Source organism: Trachemys scripta, chromosome 6, assembly GCF_013100865.1.
Source record: "Trachemys scripta elegans isolate TJP31775 chromosome 6, CAS_Tse_1.0, whole genome shotgun sequence".
Classification (NCBI taxonomy): domain Eukaryota; kingdom Metazoa; phylum Chordata; order Testudines; family Emydidae; genus Trachemys; species Trachemys scripta.
The window spans coordinates 42482089-42509382 of NC_048303.1; the positions used below are offsets into that span (position 1 = coordinate 42482089).

The 27294-nt window shown below is 38.9% G+C and overlaps 1 protein-coding gene across 1 annotated transcript; it reads left to right on the top strand.

Moving 5' to 3' along the window:
• Window positions 1-367: 367 nt before the first annotated feature.
• On the top strand, window positions 368-18509 carry TBCA (tubulin folding cofactor A). Its single transcript, XM_034774625.1, has 3 exons — window positions 368-494; window positions 15993-16079; window positions 17792-18509. Exons 1-3 carry the CDS (start codon window positions 408-410, stop codon window positions 17870-17872), a joined length of 255 nt encoding a protein of 84 aa, XP_034630516.1. The 5' UTR covers window positions 368-407; the 3' UTR covers window positions 17873-18509.
• The last annotated feature ends 8785 nt before the right edge of the window (window positions 18510-27294 follow it).

The window sequence follows — 27294 nt, forward strand, 5'->3', positions numbered from 1 at the left end:
GAATCTGAGCAGTTGTCTTTTGTGACTTGGAATCCATCATTGCAGACCACAAGTGTTTCTCCTCTATCAATAAAGCACGTGGCAGCTTGGAATTTATTACTTCATTTTGTCTAATATTTGAAACAGAGTAGCAGACTATGTCTTAAGTGAATATTGGTTTAAGTAATCCAAGCTATTTAATATAAAGCCAGAATTAAAATAGATATACTTTCTATTATCCCCTTGGGTTTAGATCCTTAGTTAAAAGATCAAGAATTTAACTTCTATAAAACTAGACAGCAGCCTCTTGAAGGCTTGCTGTATTTTTATTTTTGTTGGGTAAGATGTCATTTTCCAATTATACAGCTTAATCTCACTTTATTATTTATCTCATTTGATTTGTTTTCAGGTTGGTAAAAGAGAAAGTTATGTATGAAAAAGAAGCAAAACAGCAAGAAGAAAAAATTGAAAAAATGAAAGCTGAAGCAAGTGAGGATTATGGAATTAAAAAGCAGGTATGTTGTCCTAAAAAAATTTAAAAATATATTTAAAACATAACTTTTATAAAGGAAGTTTGAAAGTGATTCTTAATAAAAGAATCTCACACAGCTTTTTCCAAACTCAGGTGATATGAACACTATACTAAAAGTTATCTTAAATATAAAAGGGCAGTATACAAATGTACACAGTTCTTTGCATTTTTAAATATATTGCTCTTTCCAGAACTGTTGACTCATAAGGAGCTCAATCCTGCAAGGTACTGAGTGTTCCTATGAAATGATAAGCATCCTCATCTTTGAGTTGAGGGTGCTCCATACCTTGCAGGAATGCTCAGGGTTGAGCCTGAGGAGGGGTTTCTTGCCTTCTGCTTTCTGAATAGTTTAGGTAAACTAAGGTCATGTCTATGTTAGCAATCTTACAGCAGCACAGCTGTACCAATGCAGCTGCGCCACTGTCAGATTGCTTGTGTAGCCTCTCTATGCTGACAGAAGAGAGCTCTTCTGTCGATATAATAAAACTACCAAACCAAGCAGCGGTAGCTGTGTTGGCAGGAGAAATTATCCTGCCAACGTAGCACTGTGCACATGAGCACTTATGCCAGTGAAACTAAGTTGCTCAGGGAGGGAGGAGGGGTGTTTTTCACATCCCATAGCAATTTAAGTGGTATTGTAGACATGGCTAAAATATTTGAGCACAGTTTTCAATTTACAGTGTTTAGGCGTGATTATACACAGATGAAAGCTTTTAACTCTAAGTTCAGATATACACTAACAACTTAACCAAACTTCAGACAAAAAAGTGAAATAGTCGGATGCACAGCAATGGACGCACCCATGTACCTGCTGCTATAGAGTTATAGGAGAACCTCAGACAAGCTATATATAGGTACACTATATTTTTGAGATATCCTACCTAATAGTGTTGTTTCTGAATTTTGTGTGTTGGAGGGAATGGTTTGTGTTCACAGCTATGGAACAAAGTTACCTGCAAAGGGGGGGAAATTGGTATGTACTCCTCAATCCCCCACCCTTTTTTTTTAATCCTATGAATAAAGGCCTGCAGATTTGTTTTGTTTTAAAATGTAGAATTTTTTCTGCTTGCGTTTACTTTAGAAATAATAGGAATATAGAGTTTGGTTTTATGGGCACTTCCGGGATATTCAGTGTGGACTGAGCTTTCTCAACTTCTAACTGAATGTGTTGAACTTGTAACTGGTTTTTTTTTTCCTCCCAAGCATTTCTTAGGTATTTGCTGTTCAATAGATGACACTCACTCACTCACTCGCTTCCTTTAAACAGTCTGCATTAAAGCACTTTCAGTCTTAATCAGGCTTCACTTGCATTGTCTCTGGTGTTATAAACCTACCAGTTCTCCAGTTATCCTTCATCTTCCTGGACACATGGAAGAATAAATGAGACCTTGAGTGTCTACTGTAACAAAAAACAAGCAGAAAAAATATTTAAAAACCAACGAAAAACATCCCTTCTTGCTGCCTTTATTCATCATAAAAGGCACAAGTCCAACTGTGTGTGTGTGTTTCTCCTTTCCAGGTTATTTAAAAAAAAATTTAGAATTTGGAAGACATTGCAGCCATTTACTCATACCACCATAAGAAGTATGATCTCACTGCCTCTGATCACTGATGGGGGTTTTTAGGCTCTACTGAAATAGAAATGAGAATAGTTTCTTTAAAGATTCATTGACACTAATTGGAACCAGTAAATGCAATCCTGATGCTCAGTCCCAATTCATCAGATTATTTGAGAGCATCAAGGAATTTTCTCACCTACTCTTCAGAAATTGTCATAATTGACAATAATAGCCTCTGAAGCTCTTGCAGTAAAGAGAATGGTAAAGCAGTACTTTGAGGATGTCTTCTGAGGAACCAGTGACAACAGTTTTTAAATGAATGGCCTCCATCACTCTGTGGGTATGTCTGCACGGCTTCTAGGAGCGAGTCTTGCAGCCCAGGTCAACAGACTTGTGCTTGAGGAACTTGGGCTAGCGTGCTAAAAATAGCTGTGGAGACATTGCTTTGATGTTTGAGATTGAGCTCTGAAGCCCACCCAGGGTTTCAGAGCCTGAGCTCCAGCCCAAGCCATAAAATCCATGTTGCTGTTCTTAGCACACTAGTATGATGAGCCCAAATAACACAGGCTGCAAGATGTGCACCCAGAAGCTGTGTAGATATACCTTTTAAGGGTCTCAGTATACTATGAAAACAGCCGCAATTTGGTTACTCAGATGATATCTTCACACAGCTGCTTTAGTGTTCTTTTTTGGTATATACTCACAGCTCTGACAATTTCCAGAGTGCAAGGAATTTTTAAGTTCTGAAAGACTAGGATGCTGAGCAGAGTGAGTGTGCTTGCTTGTCTCACTAATCACTTAATTTCAAGATACTTCTAGTAGTGGAAAACTTGTTCCAGAATATATGTGGGATGGGATTTACATATTTAAAAGACTTCAAGAAAATTCTGTTTAGTTACATAGTTAAGAACTGGAATTAATTATTTAACTATAATTAATAGTTTGAGAATTTAGCTCTGTCTTTAATATTTATACATAAGCATACAGGCAAGTCTTGGCAAAGCAGATTTTGCAGCTCCTGGCATGGTTTCTGCCATCACAATGAGGCTTGTGTCTTGGTTACACTCTTCTGGCCTCCCTCTAGAGGTGCAACAAACAGTCCAGGATCTCCCATTTGAAGGGCCTTCGCTCTGCTCAAAAAAAAAAAAACCTGATGAGATTCTGTACAGTCTCAAAGACTAGAGCAGGGGTTGGCAAACTTTCAGAAGTGATGTGCCGAGTCTTCATTTATTCACTCTAATTTAAGGTTTCGCTTGCCAGTAATGTATTTTAACATTTTTAGAAGGTCTCTTTCTAGAAGTCGATAATATATAACTAAACTATTGTATGTAAAGTAAATAAGGTTTTTTAAATGTTTAAGAAGCTTCATTTAAAATTAAATTAAAATGCAGAGCCCCCCAGACTGGTGGCCAGGACCCGGGCAGTGTGAGTGCCACTGAAAATCAGCTCGCGTGCTGCTTTGGCACACGTGCCATAGGTTGCCTACCCCTGCTTTAGAGTATCCCTGAAACCCCTGGGCATTCATACCCCTACAGTGAAATAAGTCATTCCATCATCACCAGTCACAGCATTCTCGGGGATTTGCCTATCAAGCCCAGGACCTGCCAAGGAAAACTAACAGAGGTTACAAAGTTGCCTACCACCACCCCCTACTTCTGGAGCAGCCTGTTCTTCAAGGCAGGTGGCATCCTCCAAGAGCTCACTTTGATGAGTTGGTCAAGAGCAGACTGCCAGCTCTAAGAGGGCCATCCTTGTCTTCCCCAATTTTTCCAAACCACCTGTCTCACTTCTGTCATACCTGGGCCCCACATCACAACAGATGGGTGGGTCCTAAGCATGGTGGAAATCTGATATACACTCAAATTTATCTCTCCTCCCTCCCCCCATCTCCCTTCTCTGTTACTCTTCAGAGATCTCTCTCGTGACAGTGTTACTGCAAGAGATACCATTGCTCTCAATTATTCCAGATTAGCTTTCATGAGGAGACAAGTCCTTTGAGAAGCTGGTGTTCATGTCCTTTATCCAACAAGTTCTGCTCCTCATAATCTCGTACTTGAGTCTTTCTCATGTTTTGCTAGGATTGGGCAGAATCCTTTAGTTTTCACTAGTCACCACTAAAAGTGGAACAGATTCACTAATCAAGATACAGATTCCTGAAAATTAAAATGTGGAAGACCAGAATTAACTATACTTTTAGTTACTGACGCTGTTTTTTTGTGGAACAGGACTTCAAACATGAAAGATACTAAGTCTGAACACTTCAATGTTTGTTTAATGTTGAGTATTCCCCAAGTAATATTACTTATCTCTTTTTAATGGCTCAAGTAGTAGTTTTTAATCAAATTTCTTTACTTTTTAAAATTTCATGTTGGATTTAATACACAAAGTTTCAGACTCTCCTCATAAAACAGACACAAATAAGATTAGGTGGAACTTTCAGTTTAATTCCAGTCTGATTACTTTCAAAATCCTTAAGGTTTTCTCATAAGAATAGATGACCTCTGTTTAATAATCTGAATTCTGTAGTTCTAGTTATCTAGATAAAAAGCCAGTCAAGGTGCTAATAAAGGGTTTGGTGCACTTGTTTATGCATTTGGAGAGTTTAACTAATGAGCACAAATCAGTCTCCTTTAAAGGCTAGCTTCTTGTATTTGTATCTGTGTTCTCTAGAATAATACTCCTGACATGCAGGTGATATTAAACATGCTGCTTTCAGCTTTGTGGGTTTTTTTCTAATGTCCTTTTTGAAAGAAGCTTATTGATGAGAAATTATTGTAATCCTTGCTACGGCTTTCTTTTTTCCTTTTTTTAAAGAGTTTCATTTTCACTTGGTCAAAGATATAAATACCTTTTTGTATTCTAGACTATGCTCTCTATGCTGAGGATTTAAAATAATTGCTTAGTAGTTGGAATACATTAACATGGAAACTCCCATTTAGTAAGAAGATTCAACAATTGACATGAACAATTGCTGGAGGGAAATTCTTTTATAGTTGGGCTCACCATTCCTCTGCTCTACAGAAAGAGGCTGTATCAGACCTTTCAGGCTTGGGGTAGTGACTTGACTCTATATGGGAAACCTGCCAGTTCTGTTCTGTCTGCAGTCTTGGCACAGACATTTATTTTTCCTGACTTTCTGCCTTCTGCAAAACTGAAGGAAATCTCCATAACTAATCCTAATGCCTTTTCTTTAATCAGATTGCTCACTTTTTTAACCAAATCGTATGTTGGGCTGAGTGAGGGCTCTTGCCCCATATCCTGCAAGTTTCTCTCTGCCTGAAAACCTAGGGATGACAGATAATTCCACAAAAAAGAGCTGAGGAGGAGAGTGTGCAGCCAGTACTGTCAAGGCTGAGCCAACCTTGTTGGTTGATCAATGCTTGTTTTGTCAGAACTGAACTGGCACCACTTTCCAAATGGGTTCCCTTTTATGTATGACTTTTCTGCCAGTTGTCTGCCCATGTGACAGTGTTTCCATCCAAAGCAATTCATATTCTTTTCAAGTAAAATTGTGAGAGCTGTTGTGTAGAAAATGCTGCCTGTTGATTGATAGTTTTCTATGGGCAGTGATTGCATTATCCAGTCATCCTTATGAAAGTTATCAAAATAAAGGGCAAGAAGTGTGTTTATAATACAAATGACTTAATTCTAAAATTAAGGGGAGGATTGAATTAGCCAGTGACTGGATTAAGGGAAGGCACTAGTAATGAGTTTTTTGCTTCTCCCCCGCAAGAGTAGTATCTACACTCTTAAATCTCTGCACTAGCTCTGTCTCCCCAGCTGGCAAAGAAGAATACCTACAGTCCCAGAGTATCATAAAACTCCTAGGCAGCAAACCATTTTCCAGAAAGGACAAAATAACCTTTTGCTTCTGCCTCCTGAAATGATCTGCCATGTACCAATCGATTGGTCCTCAGCTAGAGCAACTGCAAGGGTTGAAAAAGTTGGAAATACTGAAGCAGTTAGGTGAAGAGGAAGTCAAGTAGGTGTCTATCATCTTTATTCCTCCCTCAGGCTCTCCACTCCTTTTCTACACAATGCTTGATATAAGTGGTTGAAACCTTTAAGTTCCACACTCTGATATAATAAGCTGACATGAAAGAGAACTGATTCTCTGCACTGAGAAAAGAATGTATGCCAACACTTTCCAGAAATTTTTCTTCACACCTCCCCAATAGTAAAGAGAGTCACGTAGTGTTCTGTGCAATTTATTCCTCAATTAAAGGGGGAATTACCAGCGGTTTAGTATAATTCAAGCCTTTTCCAGGCCAGCTATGTTGTTTTTAAAAAACAGTTAAATAGAAATTTACAATAAACTGGAAACCTATTTTACAAATTTGAGTTAGTAGATTTATAGGTTATTGATATTAAGGAAAAGGTCATCTTTTCATCCTGCTCAATTACAGTAAAACATATTTGCTTTTGTCCCCACCCCCATCGATTCATTGCCTCTTCTAATCTGGCTGAGAAAAACCACTCTTGCAAACGTACCTTTATTTTCAATTTTGTAACTGGCAAAGAGCAAGTGGTCATGGGGTCCTTTAGTAGTTTTTTTTGTTTTTGTTTTTTTGTTTTAAATCATATAGCTAATTTCTTAGCCTAAAACTACCAAGGATCGACTCTCTCACCTAAGTAATTCTGATACTATTTTTGAGAAGGTGTGTTCGGATGGTTCTTTTATCTTCTCACTATCCCAGATTAAGTGATCTAAGGCTCAGTCCCTTTTTCAGAGGTGAACTACACTATGAAATAAGGACACCTTCCTGATTAACAAATCTCTGCTTTCTTGGCCCATCTTCTTTTCCCTGTGCACCTTATCCTTGTGTGCAGTGTTGTTGTAGGCACATTGGTTCCCAGCATATTCGATACACAAGGTGGGTGGGGTAATATCTTTTATTGGACTGACTTCTGTTGGTGAGAGAGAAAAGCTTTTGAGCTTACATACAGCTAGTCTTCAAGACCTGAAGGACCTCTGTGTAAGCCCAAAAGCTTGTCTCCCTCCAACATAAATTGGTTCAGTAAAATATGTTACCACACTGACCTTGTCACCTTATCAGGGGCATGCTATGTTTGAAATCTTAAATCCAGAGTAGGTGAAAGATGGCAGGATGATCATTTTTAACCTTTCACATAATGATAAATTCTTCTTCGAGGAGTGTCCCTTTGGGTGCTCAACTTTAGGTGAATCTATGAGAGACCATCCCTGCCACCCTCAGAGGAAATCAGTCCTCAAAAAAGGTGGGGGGAAAAAAGCAGGCAACAAATTCCCCTTCCAGGGAACCAGCCAAAACGAAGCAATCCCTGATTCATTCGACACACTTGATACCGACTGCGGCGTAGTTGAGCACCTACAAGTCAACAGGATCTTACGGTACTATTGATTCTGTGTAAGCCAAAGACCTTAAGGAGGCTGGCTCTGAGAAGAGTGACAGAGAGAAGCCTTCTCCTCCTCCTCCTCCTCAGTACCGATGTAGCCTCTTAAACATCTGGCACCAAGAAGCTCAACATCGCTACAGTCTATGGTGCCATCTACTGGTCCCCTAATGCATAGCACAGCGACATCAGCTATGACAGCAGTACTGTCTACACCACCATCCTCTGTATCAAGGCTTGCGGCACCACGTCAGTTCCTTCATCGCAAGGACTTGCTAGTCTATGCAACACCAGAATCTCCTCTTCATACTGATGTTACTCCAGCATGCTCAGTACCATGCCAATCTATATCACCACTGAGATCAGCCCCTCTTTTTTTCCAGCAATGAGGATGAAGAGGAAGGGGACCACTCCTCATTCATTTGCATGACCACCAGACCAGGTTCACCAGAGCAATCTGGGTATCAGCCAAGTGATACCCTAGGGTGGTATGGACATCCATGGATGCCACCACCAATGCCATTCCCACCGCAATGGCCTTATTGGAATCCATGGCCTCCATACAGCCACCAGTACTCTAGGCCTTCCAGCACCTACAGGGAGAGGAGGTGGTGCTCCTCATCAGCCTCAGTAGGTACAGCCTCCGGAGGAGACTTTTGAAGAATGGGAGGAAACTTTGGAATGGGAAGTCACACCTCAAATCAATCTGTCTTCATCCTCCCCAGACAAAGCAGTCATGCCTCCACCGCTTTGACTTTAAACAGTTCCAGGAGCTATTTAAAAGAATTGCTGACTCGCTCAAAATACCCTTGGAGGACGTTGCAGAGTCTCAACGTAAACTGTTGGATATTTTACAGACATAAACATCAAAGATTATGCTCCCTGTAAATGAGGCACTTGTGGACCCAGCCAAGATAATCTGGCAGACCCCTGCAACAATACCACCCACTTGTAAAAGAGCAGTCAAAAAGTATCGCGTCCCTTCTAAGGCTATAGATTTTTTGTTCTCACATCCCCCACCAAATTCCTTGGTGGTAGAGGCCGTGAATAAAGACAACACCAGTCCAGAATCACCCCATACAATAAGGACTAGAAACAGTTAGACCTCTTTGGACACAAAGCCTGTTTGTCAGGAACTAAGCAATTCAGAATAACCAATTACAAAGCTTTGATGGCCAAATATAACCACACAAATTGTCTAAGATTTCTAAGTCTAAGATTCTGAGATGTCCAATTTTATTGACTGTATTCCAGATAACAAAAAAGACCACCACCTTGCACAGACGGTCTTATAAGCTTCGTTGGATGTGGCAGTCACAGCCACACGATCCATTACCACTGCTTAAGTTATGCAATGGGCTTCGTGATGCCACCTCTGAGTTTCCCAAGAAGGTCCCATCTATTGTTAAGGATCCTCCCTTTGAGCACCAGCAATTGTTCGCGGTCAAAACTGATTAATCCTTCCACGCCCTAAGGGATTCCAGGGCAACTCTTTGGTCTTTACGCATTTACACACCTGCACAAAGAAGGAAGCTGGGGAAATACCAGTCAAGGCCTGCCCCCATATGTCCAGCCACAGAGACAATGTGACCTACAAAAATGGAGACAGAGGCCTAAGAGACATAGACCAGTCCCATCTCGGCCGTCAAGATCCCAACAACCCTCCTTGAAATAGCAATTTTGAGGCTTTGCTCAAGGGCCGGAGATGCCATCCCCATTTCCAAGCACTGGAACCATCAACAATCATCCATCCTTTCAGAGACTGCCTGATCCCATTCCACCCAGTATGGCAGATCATCACCTTGGACAAATGAATATTAGAAATTTATAAACATTGGTTACTCAGTCCCATTTACCTCTGTGCCCTCTCTTCCCCCACCCCCACCGCCCCATCCTCCCTACCTCCTTGTCCCTGTTCAGGGACCCTTCTCACAAGCACCTTCTACAAAATAAATCACCTACTGCACTTGTGTCAGTACTGATTCTACCACACCCAACACAGAGGGGGAGAGGCTTTTATTCCAACTACTACTTAACTCAGAAAGAGCAGGGAATGGAGACCCATTTTTGACCTAAGGAAACTCCACATGTTCAGTGATCGAGGATGGTCACATTAGCAGCTATAATCCAAGCACTGGAACAAGGGGACTGTTTCTCGGCCCTCGACCTCCTTGATGTGTATTTTCATATCTCCATACACCCAGTGCACTGCCTTTTGGCCTCTCATCGGTGCCCTGATGTTCTCTAAGGTTCTCGCGGTCATAGTGGCCTACCTCTGCAAGCAAGGAGTCATGATATTCTCCTACTTAGACCGCTGTCTACTCAAAGCCCTTTCTCAGGAAGATGTTGTAGACGCTACTCAAAGGATAATGGTTCTCTTCTCTCAACTAGGACTAAAAATAAACATGTAAAAATCAACGTTGACACCCGCTCAAAAACTAAAGTTCATTGGGGTCCAACTGGATGCGCTGGAGGCCAAAGCCTCGTTACCACTACACAGATTTGTCACCCTTGATCACCACAGCACAAACCAGCTTACAGATATCAGCCAGGACCTGTCTCCAACTATTAAGTCATATGGCAGCAACCATGTTCATTGTAATGGACCGTGAATTTGATAAGGGACGTACATATTGTGTATGCTTACTCTGACTACATTGTGCTCACCTCCAATATCTGTTTCTGAAATGCTTTGTTTCCCATTTCACAATCCAGTCTGTTGTATAACCTTGCTTTGTAAACTTCAGATCCAGTAAAGATGTTTTGTTTTTGTTTTTTTCCCCCATCATCAAAGCTTTTGTCCATGACAATTTTTTTCTTTTGACATCTTTTCATTTTGTGCTAAGAGCACTAATCTAAAAAAAAAGTTGCTTCTTTTATGTACATAACCACCCTTTGTGCTAGATCCCTTTTATGTTTGCCTGTACACTTATAAATAAATCTGGTTTGTTTATCCAAGTATTCTTTGTGCCTCAACAAGTATTTTTAATCCGATACACTTTGGTTCTTTCCATGCTTAATACTTTCATTCGGGCATCACATTTTTCAATAACCCCACAGATATAAATTGTTCTTTGCAAAGTCAGGTCAGTTTCTCATGATGGTACAGAGAAGGGCTACTAAGATGATCAGAAGAAGACAAGACACTTAAGAACTTGGCTTGTTTAGCCTAACCAAAAGAAGGCTGAGGGGAGATATGATTGCTCTCTATAAATACACCAGAGGAATAAATACTAGGGAGGGAGAGGAGTTATTTAACTTAAGGGCCAATGCAGGCACAAGAACAAATGGATATAAATTGGCCATCAACAAGTTCAGGCTTGAAATTAGACAAAGATTTCAAGCCGTCTGTGATAAATGAAGGGTGGAGGTAGCTCCCTTTTATGAACAGCCAGCCAGCCAGTTAGCTACACAATCTTTGTTGTTAACGCTTTACAGGTAAAAGTAAGTAGAGAACCACTAAAGTCCACAGGTAAAAGGAAGACCAAAAGAGCCAATGGGAGGGCTAGAACTTTTTAAAATTGGGGAAAAAAACCTTTCCCTTTGTCTGTCTGTCTGTTCTCTGGAGAGAGGGGACAGAGCAAAACAGGGCTGAAGCTATGATGTAAAAAGCTGTGAATCAGGTATGAAAATCACCAGATCATACCTAAAACTACTCAATTTGAAACCCCAAATACGTAAGTAGATCAGAAAATGTCTAGAAAGTCTCGATTAGGTTTATCTCTTATTTCTGTAAAGCCTGTGGACTCCTCTGGGCTGACCCCCAAATGCTTTTGTTTTGCTTGCAACTATTAAACTAGACCTCAAGAAAACTATTCTTGATGCTTAATTGTTATATTTGCTCTTTTTAAATCTAGCAATAGCCTAAGTTTCAGATGTATTTTTCTTTTTTGTTTTTAATAAAATTTATCGTTTTTAAGAACAGGATTGGGTTTTTTTGTGCATATGTTGTTTAATTAGCTGGTGGCAACAGCTGATTTCCTTTGTTTTTCTTTCTCAGCTCTTCCCCAGAGGGTGGGGGATGAAAGGGCTGAGGATACCCCACAGGGAGGAATTCCCAAGTTTGCCTTCCTGGGTAAAAAGGGTTTATTTGCATTTGGGTGGTTTCAGCATCTACACATCCAAGGTCAGAGAAAAGCTGTAACCGTGGGAGTTTAATACCAGCCTGGAGTGGCCAGTACAGGCGAGTCTCATCTTATGCACATTTAACATGTGCGAATTCAGCTTTGCGCGGTTGGCAAAACCAAAAAAAAAAGAGAGAGAAAAATAACAATTTAAATACTGTACCTGTAGTGTGGGCCATTCCGCCCACCATTACACTCAATGTAATTTTGACTATATGCAATTTTCGCTTTATGCACTGACAGTGGAACGTAACCCCAGCGTAAGATGAGACTCGCCTGCATTAATTTTTAGAATCCTTGCAGGCCCCCAGCTTCTGTACTCAAAGTGCCAGAGTGGGGAATCAGCCTTGATGCCATCAGAGGAGTGAAGTTCTGGAACAAACTTCCACGGGAAGCAGTGGGGGCAAAAAACCTAACTGACTTAAAGACTGAGCTTGATAAGTTTATGGAGGGGATGGTCTAATGAAACTGAAACTGCCTGTAATGGCATCTAGTTGATCTGCGACTGCTAGCAATAAATATTTCCAACGTCTGGTGATGGGACACTAGATAGAGAGGGCTCTGAGTTACTACAGAGAATTCTTTCCCAAGTGTCTGGCTGGTGAGTCTTGGCCCCATGCTCGAGGATTAACGATCACCATATTTGTGGTCAGGAAGAAATTTTCCCACAGGTCAAATTGGCAGAGACAACTGGGTGGTTTTTTTTATTTTGCATGGGGCACTTGCAGGTTTAAACTAGTGTAAATGGCAGATTCTCTGTAACTTGAAGTCTTTGAGTCATGATTTGAGGACTTCAGCACTCAGCCAGAGGTTGAGAGCCAGGAGTGGGTGGATGAGGTTCTGTGGCCTGCAATGAGCAGGACATCAGACTAGATGATCATGGTGGTTCCTTATGACCTTAAAGTCTATGATAACCAAATATAATTTAGCCTGGGATTTTCAAAGGAGTGTATTAGAATTGGGTACTCTTTGACTTTCAGATTTCAATGAGATTTGGACATCCCAGCTTCAGTTACTAAATCTAACTGTTCAGACTTGTGCATTTAAGCTTTATTATGAAGGTTTGTAACAGTGATCAATGTTCTCACTGTGCAGCTGTTGTAAAGAAAATGTTAGTTTTCCAAATAACATTCTTGTGTGAATCAGTGTTCCCAGAATTTCTGAATGACTGTCTAATAGTTCAGTTGTCTTCAGGTTTCCTTTGTCACTGGGCCTGCTATATATAACTGTGTAGAATTTCACCCCCTTTCAATTTCTATTTAGTATCACTTCTTCCCAAGTAATTTTGGAACAGACTGGATTAAAAAATCCAGTTTTATTTAAATTGGATTTTTGATTTAAATACTTTATTTTTAAAAATAAAAAAATTGCAATTTAATTTGAAATTGACAGCCTGTGTTAAAGGTCTAAACTTTATTAATCATAATTTAACAAAATATGAAGCAGTAGAAGTTTGCTGGCAAAGTTTTAAAGAAAGTTAAATCACTGAACTGCTGGAAGTCACTGGCTAAGCTGTTGAAACCAGTGTTTGTTGAAATGCTAACATAGCTTTCAACTTCCATTTGCAGGTACGAAGAGAATATTTTCTTCATTTCAGTTTATTCAATTAGATGGCTATAGTTTATTCAAAGTTAAACCAATTGGAGGTTGAAAAAGCAGGAAGAATCTTGTTTGTTCTTCCAATCTATGAATAAAACAAAGTATGAGGATGAGATCTATTAATTCTAAAATCCTGAAGGATGTGTTGACCAGAAATAATCAGTTCAGTAACTAAATATGTTACTTGTTTTTAAATGGTGACAGGTTTCAGAGTGGTAGGTAGCCATGTTAGTCTGTATCAGCAAAAACAAAGAGACGTCCTCGTGGCACCTTACAGACTCCTCATTGTTTTTTGTTTTTCAATGCAAATCATGCTTTGATAAACTTACATAAAAAACGACATCTAGCACGTTTTAGGTAGTTTCATTTAACTAATAAAAAATAATTAATTTTTACATTTAATTGAATACCCATTTTCATCCAAATAGAGCTTGACAGAGTAGAATAATCTAATAAATAGAAAATGGTGCATGATGCATTTGCTAACATAATAAAATTAAAATGTAAGAATCTATATGTATATTAAGCTGTGTAATTGCTTAAATAAATTTGTATAAATATAATATCCTCCTGGTTAGCAAAAAGAAGTACCAAATTTACTGCAATGGCTATGTTTAATTACAAATTGATGTGTTTTAATGATTACCAACCAGTGAGGATCAGCTTTTCCTTAGGAAAATAACTAAAGTATAGGGCAAAGCATAAGTAAACTCTGATTTAAATCAAGATTTTCTGTTTGCTGGTTTAAATTGGTGATTTAATCACCAATCACTTTGATTTAAATCAATCTACAGTGATTTGGAGGCACTGCAACCACCTCTACAGTTCTCAGCCAGCTTTCCTCCCATACTGAAGGACTCCTGTGGCTCCATCTGCCCCTTTGATGAAGGCCACAGAAGAAGCCAGGATTAGCGCTGTAGAGTTTCTATATTCTAAGTCAGTGCTTAAATCTTTTTTTCTCTGATAGCTGTTCAGTGGCCTATATAAAATGAATTGGTCTCTTCTCCATATCATCTACCAGCATGATAGTGTACAACTTTTTAATAGTACCAACAGAGGTCAGTGATTGACTGACTGGGCTTGGTGATCAGACTGTTCTTGCTTCTGCAGGTCCTCTTTCCAGAATAGAAGTAAGCATATAAATGTGGTGGATTATCAGTCACTTCTACTATGTATGCTGTACGTGGTCTGTGAATAAATTTAGATTTCAGGGTTGTCAATTTAGGGTCTTTTAATGGATAGTAGATTCATCTTAACTTTTTAAAAATCCCAGTACTTCTTCTACTTAAACCTAGATGCTGCAAATGTTGGATTTTTCTGTAGAACCATTAAAATAATTATGCAGTCTCCTTAGGGCCATTTTTTCTTTCATAAAAGTGATGATCTTGCTATTGAGAATCTCAACTTTTGCATTTCTTGCCATTGTATTTTAAATTTGTCACCTTTTAATGTTTCATTAAAGTAGAAAGGTTGTCTCTTAATTTCTCATAATGGAAGCTGAAGACTGAATTGGAAACTTTTTTCCCCCATTAGACCCATTTTTATCTAAAATGGTTATATAGGCTCCAGACTAGCAAAGAACTTAAGCACAAATATAACTTTAAGCACAAGAGCAGTCCCATTGAATTCTGTGGGACATCATTTGTGTGCTTAAAGATATTCATTTACTCAAGTGCTTTGCTGGTCTGGGGCCTTAATGCATGTGAACTTGTGAAGACAGACAGACACACATTCTCCCCTCCTTTTGAATATATAATTTCCATTAATACTAGTTTGTGTGTAATGACATTGAAGGGAGAAAATACCCTTTTGCGTGAAAGAATGCAGTGAGGAATTAAAAGTAAAAGCTTTACACTGCAGGTTATCCAGGTTTCACACTTTGATTTGCTAATTGATTTTCATTTCTAAATAGATTCGATACATTGAAGAACAGTGCTGCACACCCCTTTTTTTAGTGTATAGATTTCAGGTCCACAAATATTCCATGACATATAAGTGGGTTTTCTGTATAATTCTGAAGTTTGTTTTCTGTAGGTGTAGGCAAGATGTTCAGATTCAGTGGGGTGCCAGTTTGGTAATTTTGCTCAAAGTGCATGGTGAGAATAATCTTTCTCCTAAAATGAAGCAGAAGGATAAGTAATAACTTTTTATGCATGATAAGCATCAAAAATATGAGCCTGCTGGTCTATGCTTTTCATTTTTCTTTGCCTTTGTCTTTCAGTCAGAACCTCCTGCAGTGTGCACACGATGTGATCAATAACTCAATAACTTTTTTCATGCAGTAATTATCTCTATGTGGTATTATCTGAACACTGTTTTTCTTTATTACCCAAAAGATGCAGGAGATATTTATATAACCAGCTGATCCCATTTTGGATGAAGCTACTTCATGACAGCAGGGAAAATAGTTTATTTTAAATAGTCTTTTTTAACAAACATATATGGAAAGCTTTTACCAGCTAATTCTTTCTTCAGTTGGAAAAAATTTATTCTAAAAGACTTTGTTAATTACACTTATAATTACACTTTGCCAAATTATATTATATGTATAATATGTAGGACATGGAAATGCCATATAAAAATCATTTTCTTATATATGCTTTAATATACTCAATACGAGTGTTAAGCAGTTATATCTGTTAAATAAGATGTAAGGTAGTGTCAAAGTGAAACGATCTGTATTTTCTGTGAGGTAGCTGTTTTAAACATCTTTGAAAATAGTTTTGACAACTATTTTAGATAAGAATGAGCTTTGTGTGTGCTCTAAAATAAATTTATTCAATACTGAAATGTTCTTCATTTGTTTTATCGGCTTCTCTTTCACAGATTGAGATCTTGCAAGAATCTCGAATGATGATTCCAGATTGCCAACGCAGATTAGAAGCTGCGCGTGCAGATCTTAGTCAACTATTAGTAAGTAAAGCGCAAAATAACTCTTACCTTGAGCATTTCATGTCTTCTGGCCACAAAGACTTAGAAAGCCAGATTCTTTCATTGATGGTGTTGTACTAGCAAATTATTTATTTAGCCCTCAGTGTAATAGTATAATGAAACTGACTAAGATTGAACACTTTCTACTTTGTATATGGTATCTTGTATGTTATTTTGTGTATATTTCCATGACTAATATTATGTAACACAATAGTTGATTTCAGAATGTGCATAGATAAGTGAATACAAAGTTTAGTGTAGATATAACAAAACAATACAATCAGTAGTATGTTTCAATAAACGGAAGTTGAGAAACACTGAAACGGGACATGCACCCAGTGGACACTTAAATATTGCGATATTAAAGTGGAGTCCTTTGTTTTGCAAATTATATTACCATACCACTTAATCTCTTCATGTGAATTCAGGTTTACAGTTGGAACATTCTGCTTGCTTTGATTATTTGGTCATTAAAAATAATCACAGTATCTTAAGATAAGTACTTAGCTTCATTTCAGTGGAACTATTTGCATACGAGTAGGGGTGATATAGAAATTTAGAGCCCAAACCTGCTTTACCTAGCTCTAAGGTCACAGGATTACATTAAAAAGCTGACAGTTTCTTTACCAGCAGTCTTGTTACCCATGTAGATTTAAACATTACTGTGAAGCGTAACTATACAATGGAATTTAAGCATCTTACCACATGCAGTGAGTGAAGGAGAGATGACTTGGTAGAGTTCCCCTCTGCTGATCTCCATTAAGCTGCCAGCATTAGAGCCTGATTCTGCAAGATGCTGAATGACCTCAACTCCTGTTAACTTCAAGGGGAGTTGAAAGGCTCTTCAGATTTTCCATGAGGTGCTCTGTGCTTTGCAGGATCAGACTGTTAGACTTCATCTTTTTGCAGGTCCATAGTGGTCTTCAGATTGTTTACGTGAAGGGGTTGGCATAATTTACTGATCAGTCATTGCTACTGTTCCCTAAATTGAGAAGGCAAACAAACAGATAAGCTATTTTAATCAAGAGACTTGAAATTTTTAAATAAATCCAAAACTTAATAATACTGAAAAGTTCTGAAAGGTCATTTTCCTCTCCCAGTATACTTGCATAGTTCCCATTAAAGTGAACTTTGAAGAAGAATCTCTTTTTAAATGGACAACCTCAAAGAAGGTTTCAAGTCTTCCTAAGTGTTAGTCTTACCTCTGTTGCCATTTCTGCCAACTTTTGTGTGGGCTGCATTTTGGTTTGAATATTCCTTTAATTGAACAACATATAAAAAATTCAAATAATTCAGACTTGGTACTTCTAAATTTGACATGTGCATGATTTAACTGTTTTACTCACTATCTAAATTTCTGGGAACTATCTAAATTTCTCTAAAACCAATGTATTCAATATTGAAATGCCCTTCATGTTTCATGGACTTCCCCTTTACCTCGGATGGCACCCGAAGTTTAAACGAGCCACATGATGTTGGACAAAATCTTAGACCTGATTTTAAAAAAATATGGAGGAAAAAAAGCGCTAAACTAGCTGGCTCTAAGGAGCTAATCCATTGATGCAAGGGATATTATTACATCTAACACGCAGCACTAAAAAATGGAATTTTAATATAACATCTCAGTTATTTCATTGAGAGCGTTATTTTCAAAGTACTTAAAGTTGTATAAAGAAATCTAATTTTAATTTCAGGAAAATGAAAAAGAGTTGGAAGAAGCTGAAGAATATAAAGATGCACGTTCAATACTGGAGTCAGTGAAGTTGGAAGCCTAGATGTTCTTCAGTACTGTCTTTATGCATTAGCCTGGGTCCATTCCACACTTTTTGTTTGATCACTTCTGTATTATTTAAAGTAGTGTAAGAATGATGACTTGCTGAGATTCCCTTTATGCAATTGCAAATGACTGGCCTCTCTCTAACTTGGAGACATCAAATAAATGACTGATACATTTTTGGTTTTTATATTTTGCCTATAGATAGAACACTTAATTGACTCAAAGTATCAAATTGCAAAAAAAAACCAACCACCAGTGTCTTTGAGATAAAGCTAGGAATTTACTAGCTGGTGAGGATGAGTTTTGTGTAACAACTTAGCATCTTTAGGATAATAATAAAGTATGTGAGGAATGTGATGACAGCAGATATTTCCAAAACTACTTATGGTGGAAAGTATTTGCCTTAACAAATTTCTGTTCTAACAGGAAACAGTTTAAAGCAATTAAGCCTGCATATTCTAACAGGACACTTGTAAAGTGAGCTCTGGTCAAGTGAAAAATTCTCTAAGTTGTATATTTTTGCAAACTTGTGTTGTGTATATGTAACTTCGCAAATAGATAAGTTCTTATTTTAAAGTACAGTACTAACTAGAAATGGGCCTAAGATATTAAATAAAGATCTGATTCCAAACCACCTTTAAGTAGAGTGCTTTCATATCTGAGTTCTAGTTCAGGCATAACCAGAATGAAATAGCCTTTGCGAGGAGCAATATGGTAAATGTCCAGTCTTTTCCCCACTATTTGCACCTGCAAAAAATTGTCAACTGGAACCTACTCGCAGAAGTTTTGAAGTGAACCTTTTTCTTCAGGGTGCAGCTATGCCCCTTTGCTAGCTCTTGACAGTGATTAGTGATTTAATAAATCATTAATTAAATAAAGTGATTTATTGGATACAGGCCAGGATCTGGCTACTGTGAGGGAATTAATGGAGTAGTGTTTGGTCTGGATGCAAGAGTATTTAAATTTATACAAAACCTGTGGTTCTTTTGGGACAACTCATCTGAAAAATAAGCTGTGGGCTCTTCTGGCTAGCAAAGTTTTGCATGTTAACTTACTTAGTATAAGAATTTTTGGCATGTACTTTAAGGGCAACAAAGTACTGTATCCTTCTGGTGCTATATAAATATTCCAATAAGCTTTTACTTAAAGAGCCTGGCTTTGAATAGGACTTCATCCCGGCAAGTCAAAATGGTAGGCATCAGCTGTCACATAAGTATATAGTTACCTGATTTGTGGGTGTAGTCAGATAATTAGCTGTCTAAACAACATCAATTGCAGACAAATGCATTTTCCAAACCATAGTTGCAATATATAGTCTGCTTCTCTGAATTGGGGCCTAATTTTTGCACATTTCTTAGCTTGGTAGAACAGAAATTAACTATCTTTAACCCATTTCAACCAAATAATAGTTAATTTGTTATACCATTTCTGTACAGTAGTTAACTATGCACTAATGGCTCTTCTAAACTTTCAGAAAGTCTATTTAGCATGCCATTCTGTCTCGGGCACATTTTCTCTTGTTTTATTAGTAAGCACATTTTAATGAAAACAGGAATCTTGTTTTAGAATTTAATCTACTCCTGCTACTACTTCCTCCTATGTCAGAAGTGTACCTGTCATACCATTTTGATGTGGTAGTGGTGGTTTGATGTCAAGAAAGTATTATTTCTGACTGAAGAATGAGCGGCAAATAGTTGTAGCTATAGAAAAGTGACATACAGAAAATAAGGCCTAAGCAGGATTATAGTTAAAATTTCCTCCCACAGACTTCTGCCTGAGACATTGGTTCATCTAATTTAAATTACATACTGTTTTCAGAAGTTTATAATCTGCCTCATAACATGCTCCAGTCTACACAGAAGACAACCATGAAGAGGATATTCCTTGGCCAACATTCTGACCATTACCCTTTTATCTGATTCCTTCTGATATATCAAGGTTCTGTTGATTTTTTTTTTGGGGGGGGGGTTGGAAAGCCTATAACTGGTAGGTCTCTCTCTCTCTCTGCTGTCCTATCTGCTCTGTGAGCAATACTCACCCTTACATATGTCCATTTATCCCACCCATGTCTCCATGTTGACTTTTTAGCATGAATGCCTTTCCTGAGCTGGTCAATAAAGCAACTATCCTCTACTCATTTCAATCTCTCCTGCAGATCCACTGTTACCACAATACTGTTAAATTTCCTGACTGGTTGTCAACTGACTGACTTGTTTATTTCATGGAGAGATGGACTAAAGGAAACTCAAACCAACACTGGGCATTGGTGTAAGGAAGGCAAGAGGACTAAACTGTAAAAGGAGGATAGAGAAGTTATTGTGAGTAACTTAAAAATATAGCTAGTAAGCCACGTGCCCATCATTCTGATCACTTTACATGCCTGTTTTATATCACTATCCTACCAGCATCTCTCTTGTCTTTTTAGATTGCATGCTCTTCAGTTCAGGGACTCTCTTCCTGTTTGAAAGTATGTGGTGGACTTTCATTCTGCCAACTCTGGCCATATAGCAAACTGGAGTAACTATTTTAGATTTAAAGTGAAATGCCACCTAATTTTTTTATTCTAGAAGTCATCAGGTCATTCACAGAACCACTAAATTTCCTCCCAGTTCAATTTGTGCATGGTCAGTGGGTTCCCAGCCATTCTTACTGTTGCTCGTCAAATCCCTGGATGTTTTCTAAAGCCTGATTCCAATACAGCGAACTAACTGTATAGAGTCAATGACCTTTGCCTTTAGGAAAGGGGATGGAGAAGAACACCTTTCTTCTGGTAGCCTTGGAATGCATAATAGAGTATCTTTCTCCCTTAGAATTGTGACCAGCTGCCATGCATACTGAGCACAAGAGGTCTGAAGATCTGAGAGTCAATAGCTGTGGAGGTTAATGTTGGCTGAATCAATCTCTTACTTATTCCTATCATTGCTGCATATAAATACTACCTACTTGCATGTTTAGTTTTAATGACAAGACAATAGTCAAAGGCCCTCTACATTGCTGGAGACAGACAATGGTGGTCACCAGAAAAAAATAGGACCAGGAGGAATTCCACACAGTTAGAAGCTTCCAAATTGATGCCAGGTTCTCAATGTAGGAAACTGTGGAAGATATCTCTGCAGATTACTGGTTCAAAGGAACAGAGATATGTATAGAACCTATCCGTGGATGGTTGCTCAGCACAACCTGCAAGAAAAATCAAGCTTGCCCACAAAAATATCTCCAACCAGCCAAGGAAGACTATCTATTGTGAATATAGAATCCCCAACAAGGAAAGAATATCCTGCCAGTGACAGGCAGCCAATAGCACTGTGTGCTGTCTTCCTTGAGCCAAGCCATCAGACATTATTCAAAGATTGGATAGGCTTCTGAAGTAGACATGCAATGATCCAATAGTGATGGTTCATATCTGCAATGACATTGCATTGCAGGATCTCTTTCAAATTATAGATGACTTCAAGGAACATGGACATGCTGCTTCAGCATGCTTTCAAGTGATCTCAGATCTTTTCTGCCTCGCAACCAAAGGAAGGCAGAAGATTATGGAAGTAAACCACTGGCTAGGTAAATTTTGGAGGATTTGGGTTCTTGGAATTTTGGTCCACCTTCCATGGGGGCTGTATAGTTTGGTCTCTAAGGAACCAGCCTTCTCATGGATAGTTAGAAGGACATTCAATAACAAAAATGAGAGGGGAGAATGAAGCACGGGACAAAATATCAAGATATTGAGCAAAATAATCAAGGAACCAAAGATAAAGAGGAAAAAAAATTTTTTTTGTTTATATATATATATATATATATATATCAAGGGTGGGAACATGTGTAATGAAGAGGAGGAATTGGAATTCCTCATTTATGGGCAAAAATTATGTAATACTAATGAGATTACTAATCATGTGAATCATCCCATCAGGTATCAGGTTATAACCATTAACTTTTAACATTCCAAAGATCAAGTGGACAAAAAAGGAGGGTGAGTGGCATTCTATCAAATATAGAATTACATGTGTCCGAGTCACTGACAACTCAAAAGAAAATTATTTTGAATGCTTATGGATCAGTGTTGCAACAGATAAAGCATAAGGTGGGGGTGTGACGGGTTGGATCACAGAAACCCTCTTGGGAGCTGCCACCTGATGTGCCAAAACTACTTCTATCCCTGTTTTCCCTGCCAGCCCAGGACTCCAGCACCCTGTCTTGCTGAGTCAGACACTCCAGTCTGCTCCAACACAGACCCAGGGTCTGAATTACTTGCCCCAAAGCTGCAGGTTTACCTGAACATAGCTCACAGAAGTGTGCTTGTCTTTAGCACTCAGATGCCCAACTCCCAATGGGGTCTAAACCCAAATAAACCCATTATACCCTGTATAAAGCTTATACAAGGTAAACTCATAAATTGTTTGCCCTCTGTAACAGTGATAGAGAGATATGCACAGTTGTTTGCTCCATCAGGTATTAATACATACTTTGGGTTAATTAATAAGGAAAAAGTGATTTTTATTAAATACAGAAAGTAGGATTCAAGTGGTTCCAAGTAGTAACAGATAAAACAAAGTAAGTCACCAAGTAACATAAAATAAAATGTGTAAATCTATGTCTAATCAAACTAAATACAGATAAGATCCTCACTAGTTCCAGAATGCTCCTTTTTAGACTAATCTCCTTTCAGCCTCGGTCCAGCAATCACTCACATGCCCTGTAGTTACTGTCCTTTGTTCCAGTTTCTTTCGAGTATCCTGGGGCACTGGAGAGGCTCCTTCTTTAGCCAGCTGAAGACAAAATGGAGGGGTCTCCCAGGGGTTTAAATAGACTCTCTCTTGTGGGTGGAGACCTCCTCCTCACCCTATGTAGACTCCAGTCAAAAAATGGAGATTCGGAATCATATGGGTAAGTCATATGCTCATGCTTGACTCAGGACTTGCAGGTAGTAGCCATTACCCACATGGTACCTTGAATGTCATATAAGAAGTCTACCTGAGGTGGATTGGAGTCTTCCAAGCTCTTTTGTCTGTTAAGTGCTTCTTGATTGAGCACCTAATTTGCACATTCCTTGCCCAAGAAGTGACCAAATGTTCTAACTAAGGCTACTTAGAAATCAAGCAATTATACAGCCAATGTTCATAACTTTGAACACACAAATGGTGCCTGCATACAACTAGGATGAACATACCTATGTAAAGGTTATGATTTACTGGTTATGTTACATGGCATATATAGCAAAACCTTCTTCCAGTTATAGCATACATACATTTATGACCACCCACCCATAAAGCCTTATGGGGTACACTGTCACAGGGGGTATTAGCTTGTGACTGCTACAGCCCAACAAATCACACTAAGGAACAGGATGACTAGCTCTTAAGCATCTATTTATAACCTGGTCAGCAGGGAAAGCTGCATGATCATTGGGCACTTTAATTTGAGTGACATATGCTGGTGGTCTCATGCTGCCAGTACTAAAACATCTTTGGCATTTCTAAATACAGGCAAACCCTATTTATCTGATCCAATTGGTACCAGGGCCAGATTGGTTATTCAAAATTTTGGATAATCTGGAGAAGCGAAAAGTGCAAGGCTGCAGTGCTATCTAGTACCCACAGAAGTAATTGCCTGCTTCTGGACTGGTTTTTGGTTAATACAGAGAGCCAGATAGTGGAGGGTTGCATAAATGGGGTTCTAGTGTATTATAAATGACAACTTCCTAACTCAAAATATGTTGCATCCACCATGGGGAATGCTATATTAGACCTTGTCTTGACACACAGAAATTGATCACAGAATTAGAAATTAGTGGTAGTTTAGGTACAAGGGATCATGACTTGATCACATCTGTAATGTGCAAACAATGTACAGTCTAAGCCAGTCACACACAGTCAGTGCTTTAAAAGAGCCAGTTTCACAAAGCTGAAAACAATTGAGCCAAATCTGGGATGACAAACTGGGGGGAGGGATAGCTCAGTGGTTTGAGCATTGGCCTGCTAAACCCAGGGTTGTGAGTTCAATCCTTGAGGGGGCCACTTGAGGATCTGGGGCAAAATCAGTACTTGGCCCTGCTAATGAAGGCAGGGGGCTGGACTCAATGACCTTTCAAGGTCCCTTCCAGTTCTAGGAGATGGGATATCTCCATTATTTAAAAAAAAAAAAAAAAAAAAAATCAGAAAACTGTGGATAATTGGGAATTCTTTAAAGAATGCCTTATTAGATACCACAAAAGCCATAAGTGAGTATGAAGGCTGTACTGGTTAAACTGCCATGGCTTAGAGGAGAAGTGAAGGCAGTTGTGTGTCACTGTCTATATATTTTTAAAAAGTAAGAAGTCTATAATAGTGAATACAAATCAGAACATAGGAAATTTATATGGGAAGCAAAGGGCCACGAGCAATCCCAGCAGAGTTAAGGACAATAAGGAGTTCTTAAAATACATCAAGAACAAAAAATCTGAACAATAGTATGGGTCTTCTACCAGCTACAAATGGTAGAATAACCAGTAAATCATGAATCAAAGGAAGAAGTATATGATAAATACACTATATTTGGGGGAAAGTCAGATGATGTAGTCATACCAGCATGATGACATGCTTTCCATTCCACTAATCTCAGGAGGATGTTAAACAGCAGCTATTAAAGTTAGTTAAACCTGCTGAGTTAAATATGGCTAACTTGCATCCAAAAGTTTTAAAAGAGCTGGTTAAGTAGTGTGTTGGACCATTAGTGTTTATTTTCAAATTAGCTTTCTTCTGGAACATCCCCCTCCCCCCAGTATTCCAAAGCTTAAGTTGTACCAATATATAAAAAGAGTAAACGGGGATATGCCTGTAATTACATGAGTCAATCTGACATCCCTCCCAAGGAAGATAATGAAACAGCTGATATGGTACTCCATTAGTAAAGATTTATGGAAAACATTGTAAAACTTTTTTTTAAATGAAATTGCAAGTTTGGTTGATAAAAGTAATAGCATTGATGTAATAGACTTCTATAAGGTATTTGACTTGGTACTGCATGCCATTTTGGTTTTAAAAAACCTAGAATAATATAAAAATAGGGCACACCTTAAATGTATTAAAAACTTACTAAGTGATAGGTCTCGATGTAATTGGATATGGGGAATCATCACTGAGCAGGTGTGTTTCTACTGGGGTTGTCCTGCAGGGAGCAATTCTTGGCTAGATGTTTCCCAGGTTGTTGATAAAAATGTTAGAGAACATAAAATAATCGTTGATTGAGTTGGTAAATGACACAAAGTGGGGGAATTGTAAATGATGAAGAGGGCAAAACACTGTTAGGGATCTGGATCACCTAGTAAGTTGGGTGTAAGCAAATGTATGCATTTGGGAACAAAGAAAGGGGCTTGGTCCTAGGAGAAGTGACTCCGAAAAAGATTTAGGGGGGGAATGATGGATAAATCAGCTGAACGTAAGTCCCCAGTTCAATGATCCTGGCAAGCACTAAGCGCCGCCAAACTTTCGCGGTGGGAAGCACCTGGAGGTAGGCAGAGGAGCAGGGATGCGGTGCACTGGGGTGGGAGGGCAGGCGGCTGCAGGAAATAACTCCGGGGGCAGGGAGCTTGGCGGGCCACAGCAAATAACTCTGCGGGCCATGTGTTTGAGACCCCTGCATTAAAGGGAAAGAGCATTTTGTCCTTTGAGTAGCGCCCCCCAAATCATGTAGTAACTTATATAAAATGGTCCAGATATCCTTAGCTCTAAAGTGTGGCTACAGTGAACTACACTGAATAATTTGTCAAAAGTTACAATGGGTAAACATTCTCCACCGCCTCAGACAGCTATTTAACTCTGCCTACTTACTTTCAGAACCTCTACTCTGCAGTACAGTGGGTAGAAGCAGTTGAAAATGGTCCTGCTCAATGATTCCCACTGAGGGCCTAGAATATGAGCCAGGTCTGCTGTTTTAAACACCCTAAGCCTCTACTGGCCTGGTTCAAATCCCTCCTGAAGACCCATCTCTAATGCAATGCCAAGAAACTAGCACATCCTCTACTTAGGCACAATTGTCTCTACTTATATACTGTATCTATCTGTGTGGGAACTGCTCATTTGTGTGGAGGAAGCGGATCGGATGTTGGGATGAGCAATGAAGTGGTGGCTATGCAAGGGAAGACTATGTGACTGACTTGTTGCGAGAGTAGGAGGGAGCAGAATTTAGTTCAATTAACTGTATATTTAAAAAAGCAAACTTAAGACTATACCAATCACCACCTTGATCACTGCTTGTATGTAGTAGAGCTCTGGTCAAGTGTAGTTAGTCTCTTGGTCTATCCAAGGCTGTGATCAAGTGTCTTGATGTTTTTGGTCTTTTGGTCTCAAGATGAAAACCTTGTCTTTGCTTCTGGGACCTTGAAGTGAAAAAATTCTCTAAGTTATATCTCTTCACCCCACCCACCAGCTATCTTTTTAGATTGTACACAGGGCAGGGGCCATCTGTCTCTGTGGTTAGAAAACTAGCACATTTTAGACACTATCACACTGGAGTTCAGAACCATAAGCACAGAAACTTTATGCCTCTGCATCATTTCTGGGCCCTCCTGCCCTCTCAATTTCTTTGGTGGCTCAACTGTAATGGAGTCAAGCTGCTGGGGTTTCAGTCATTGCCTTTGTAACCGTGCAAAGAAAAGTTCTGTATTATGCGGGGACTCTGCTTAAAAACATATGACTTCAGGCTGGGATTTTCAAAGACGCCTTAAGGAAAGTTAAGCACCCAACTCCCATTAGCTTACAAAAGCAATTAGGGGCCTAACTCTCTTTGGAAATCCCAAAAGTACTAAAAGTGTGAAAAATATATATATATATATATATATATATATATATATATATATGGCATAACCATCATCCTGCCTGCCTCCCACACGGATCTCCATCCCCAGGGAGCATCCCTCTCCAGGGGGCTGGGATAATGCTATGGACTAAAAAAGGAGGAAAGCTGTGTATTGAGATTCTCCTCTGTGTGCAGGCCCTGGAGTGAGGTGGGCACTCATGGCCCCACTGATCTGTTAATGTGGAACATGGGCCAATTTATGGCAAAATCCCATAAATGTTTAACTGCTGACTAGACTTTGGGAAAAGCTTCATAAAATCCCATTCAGTATTATAAAAATATGCTGAACACAGCAAAAAAAAAAAAAAATGAAGTCTTATAAAATGATAATGTGGCTGTCACCAGGAGCTGTAGTATTTGGTTTCCCTTGTCACTAGAGCTGCTCAATCTTTTTCAGATTATCAGAAACCCAAATTGCTTTTTGGGTGAAAATTTTCATAGAAATATGTTCCCACATCTGACCCACTCTACTTGTCACCTCTGCGTAAGACTAACTTAGAGCCTTATCCTAAAATGTGCACTTAGACCCAATTTTATTGAAAACATTTGCATGAGCAGGTACTGTTGTAACATTATTGGGAGTTACCCAAC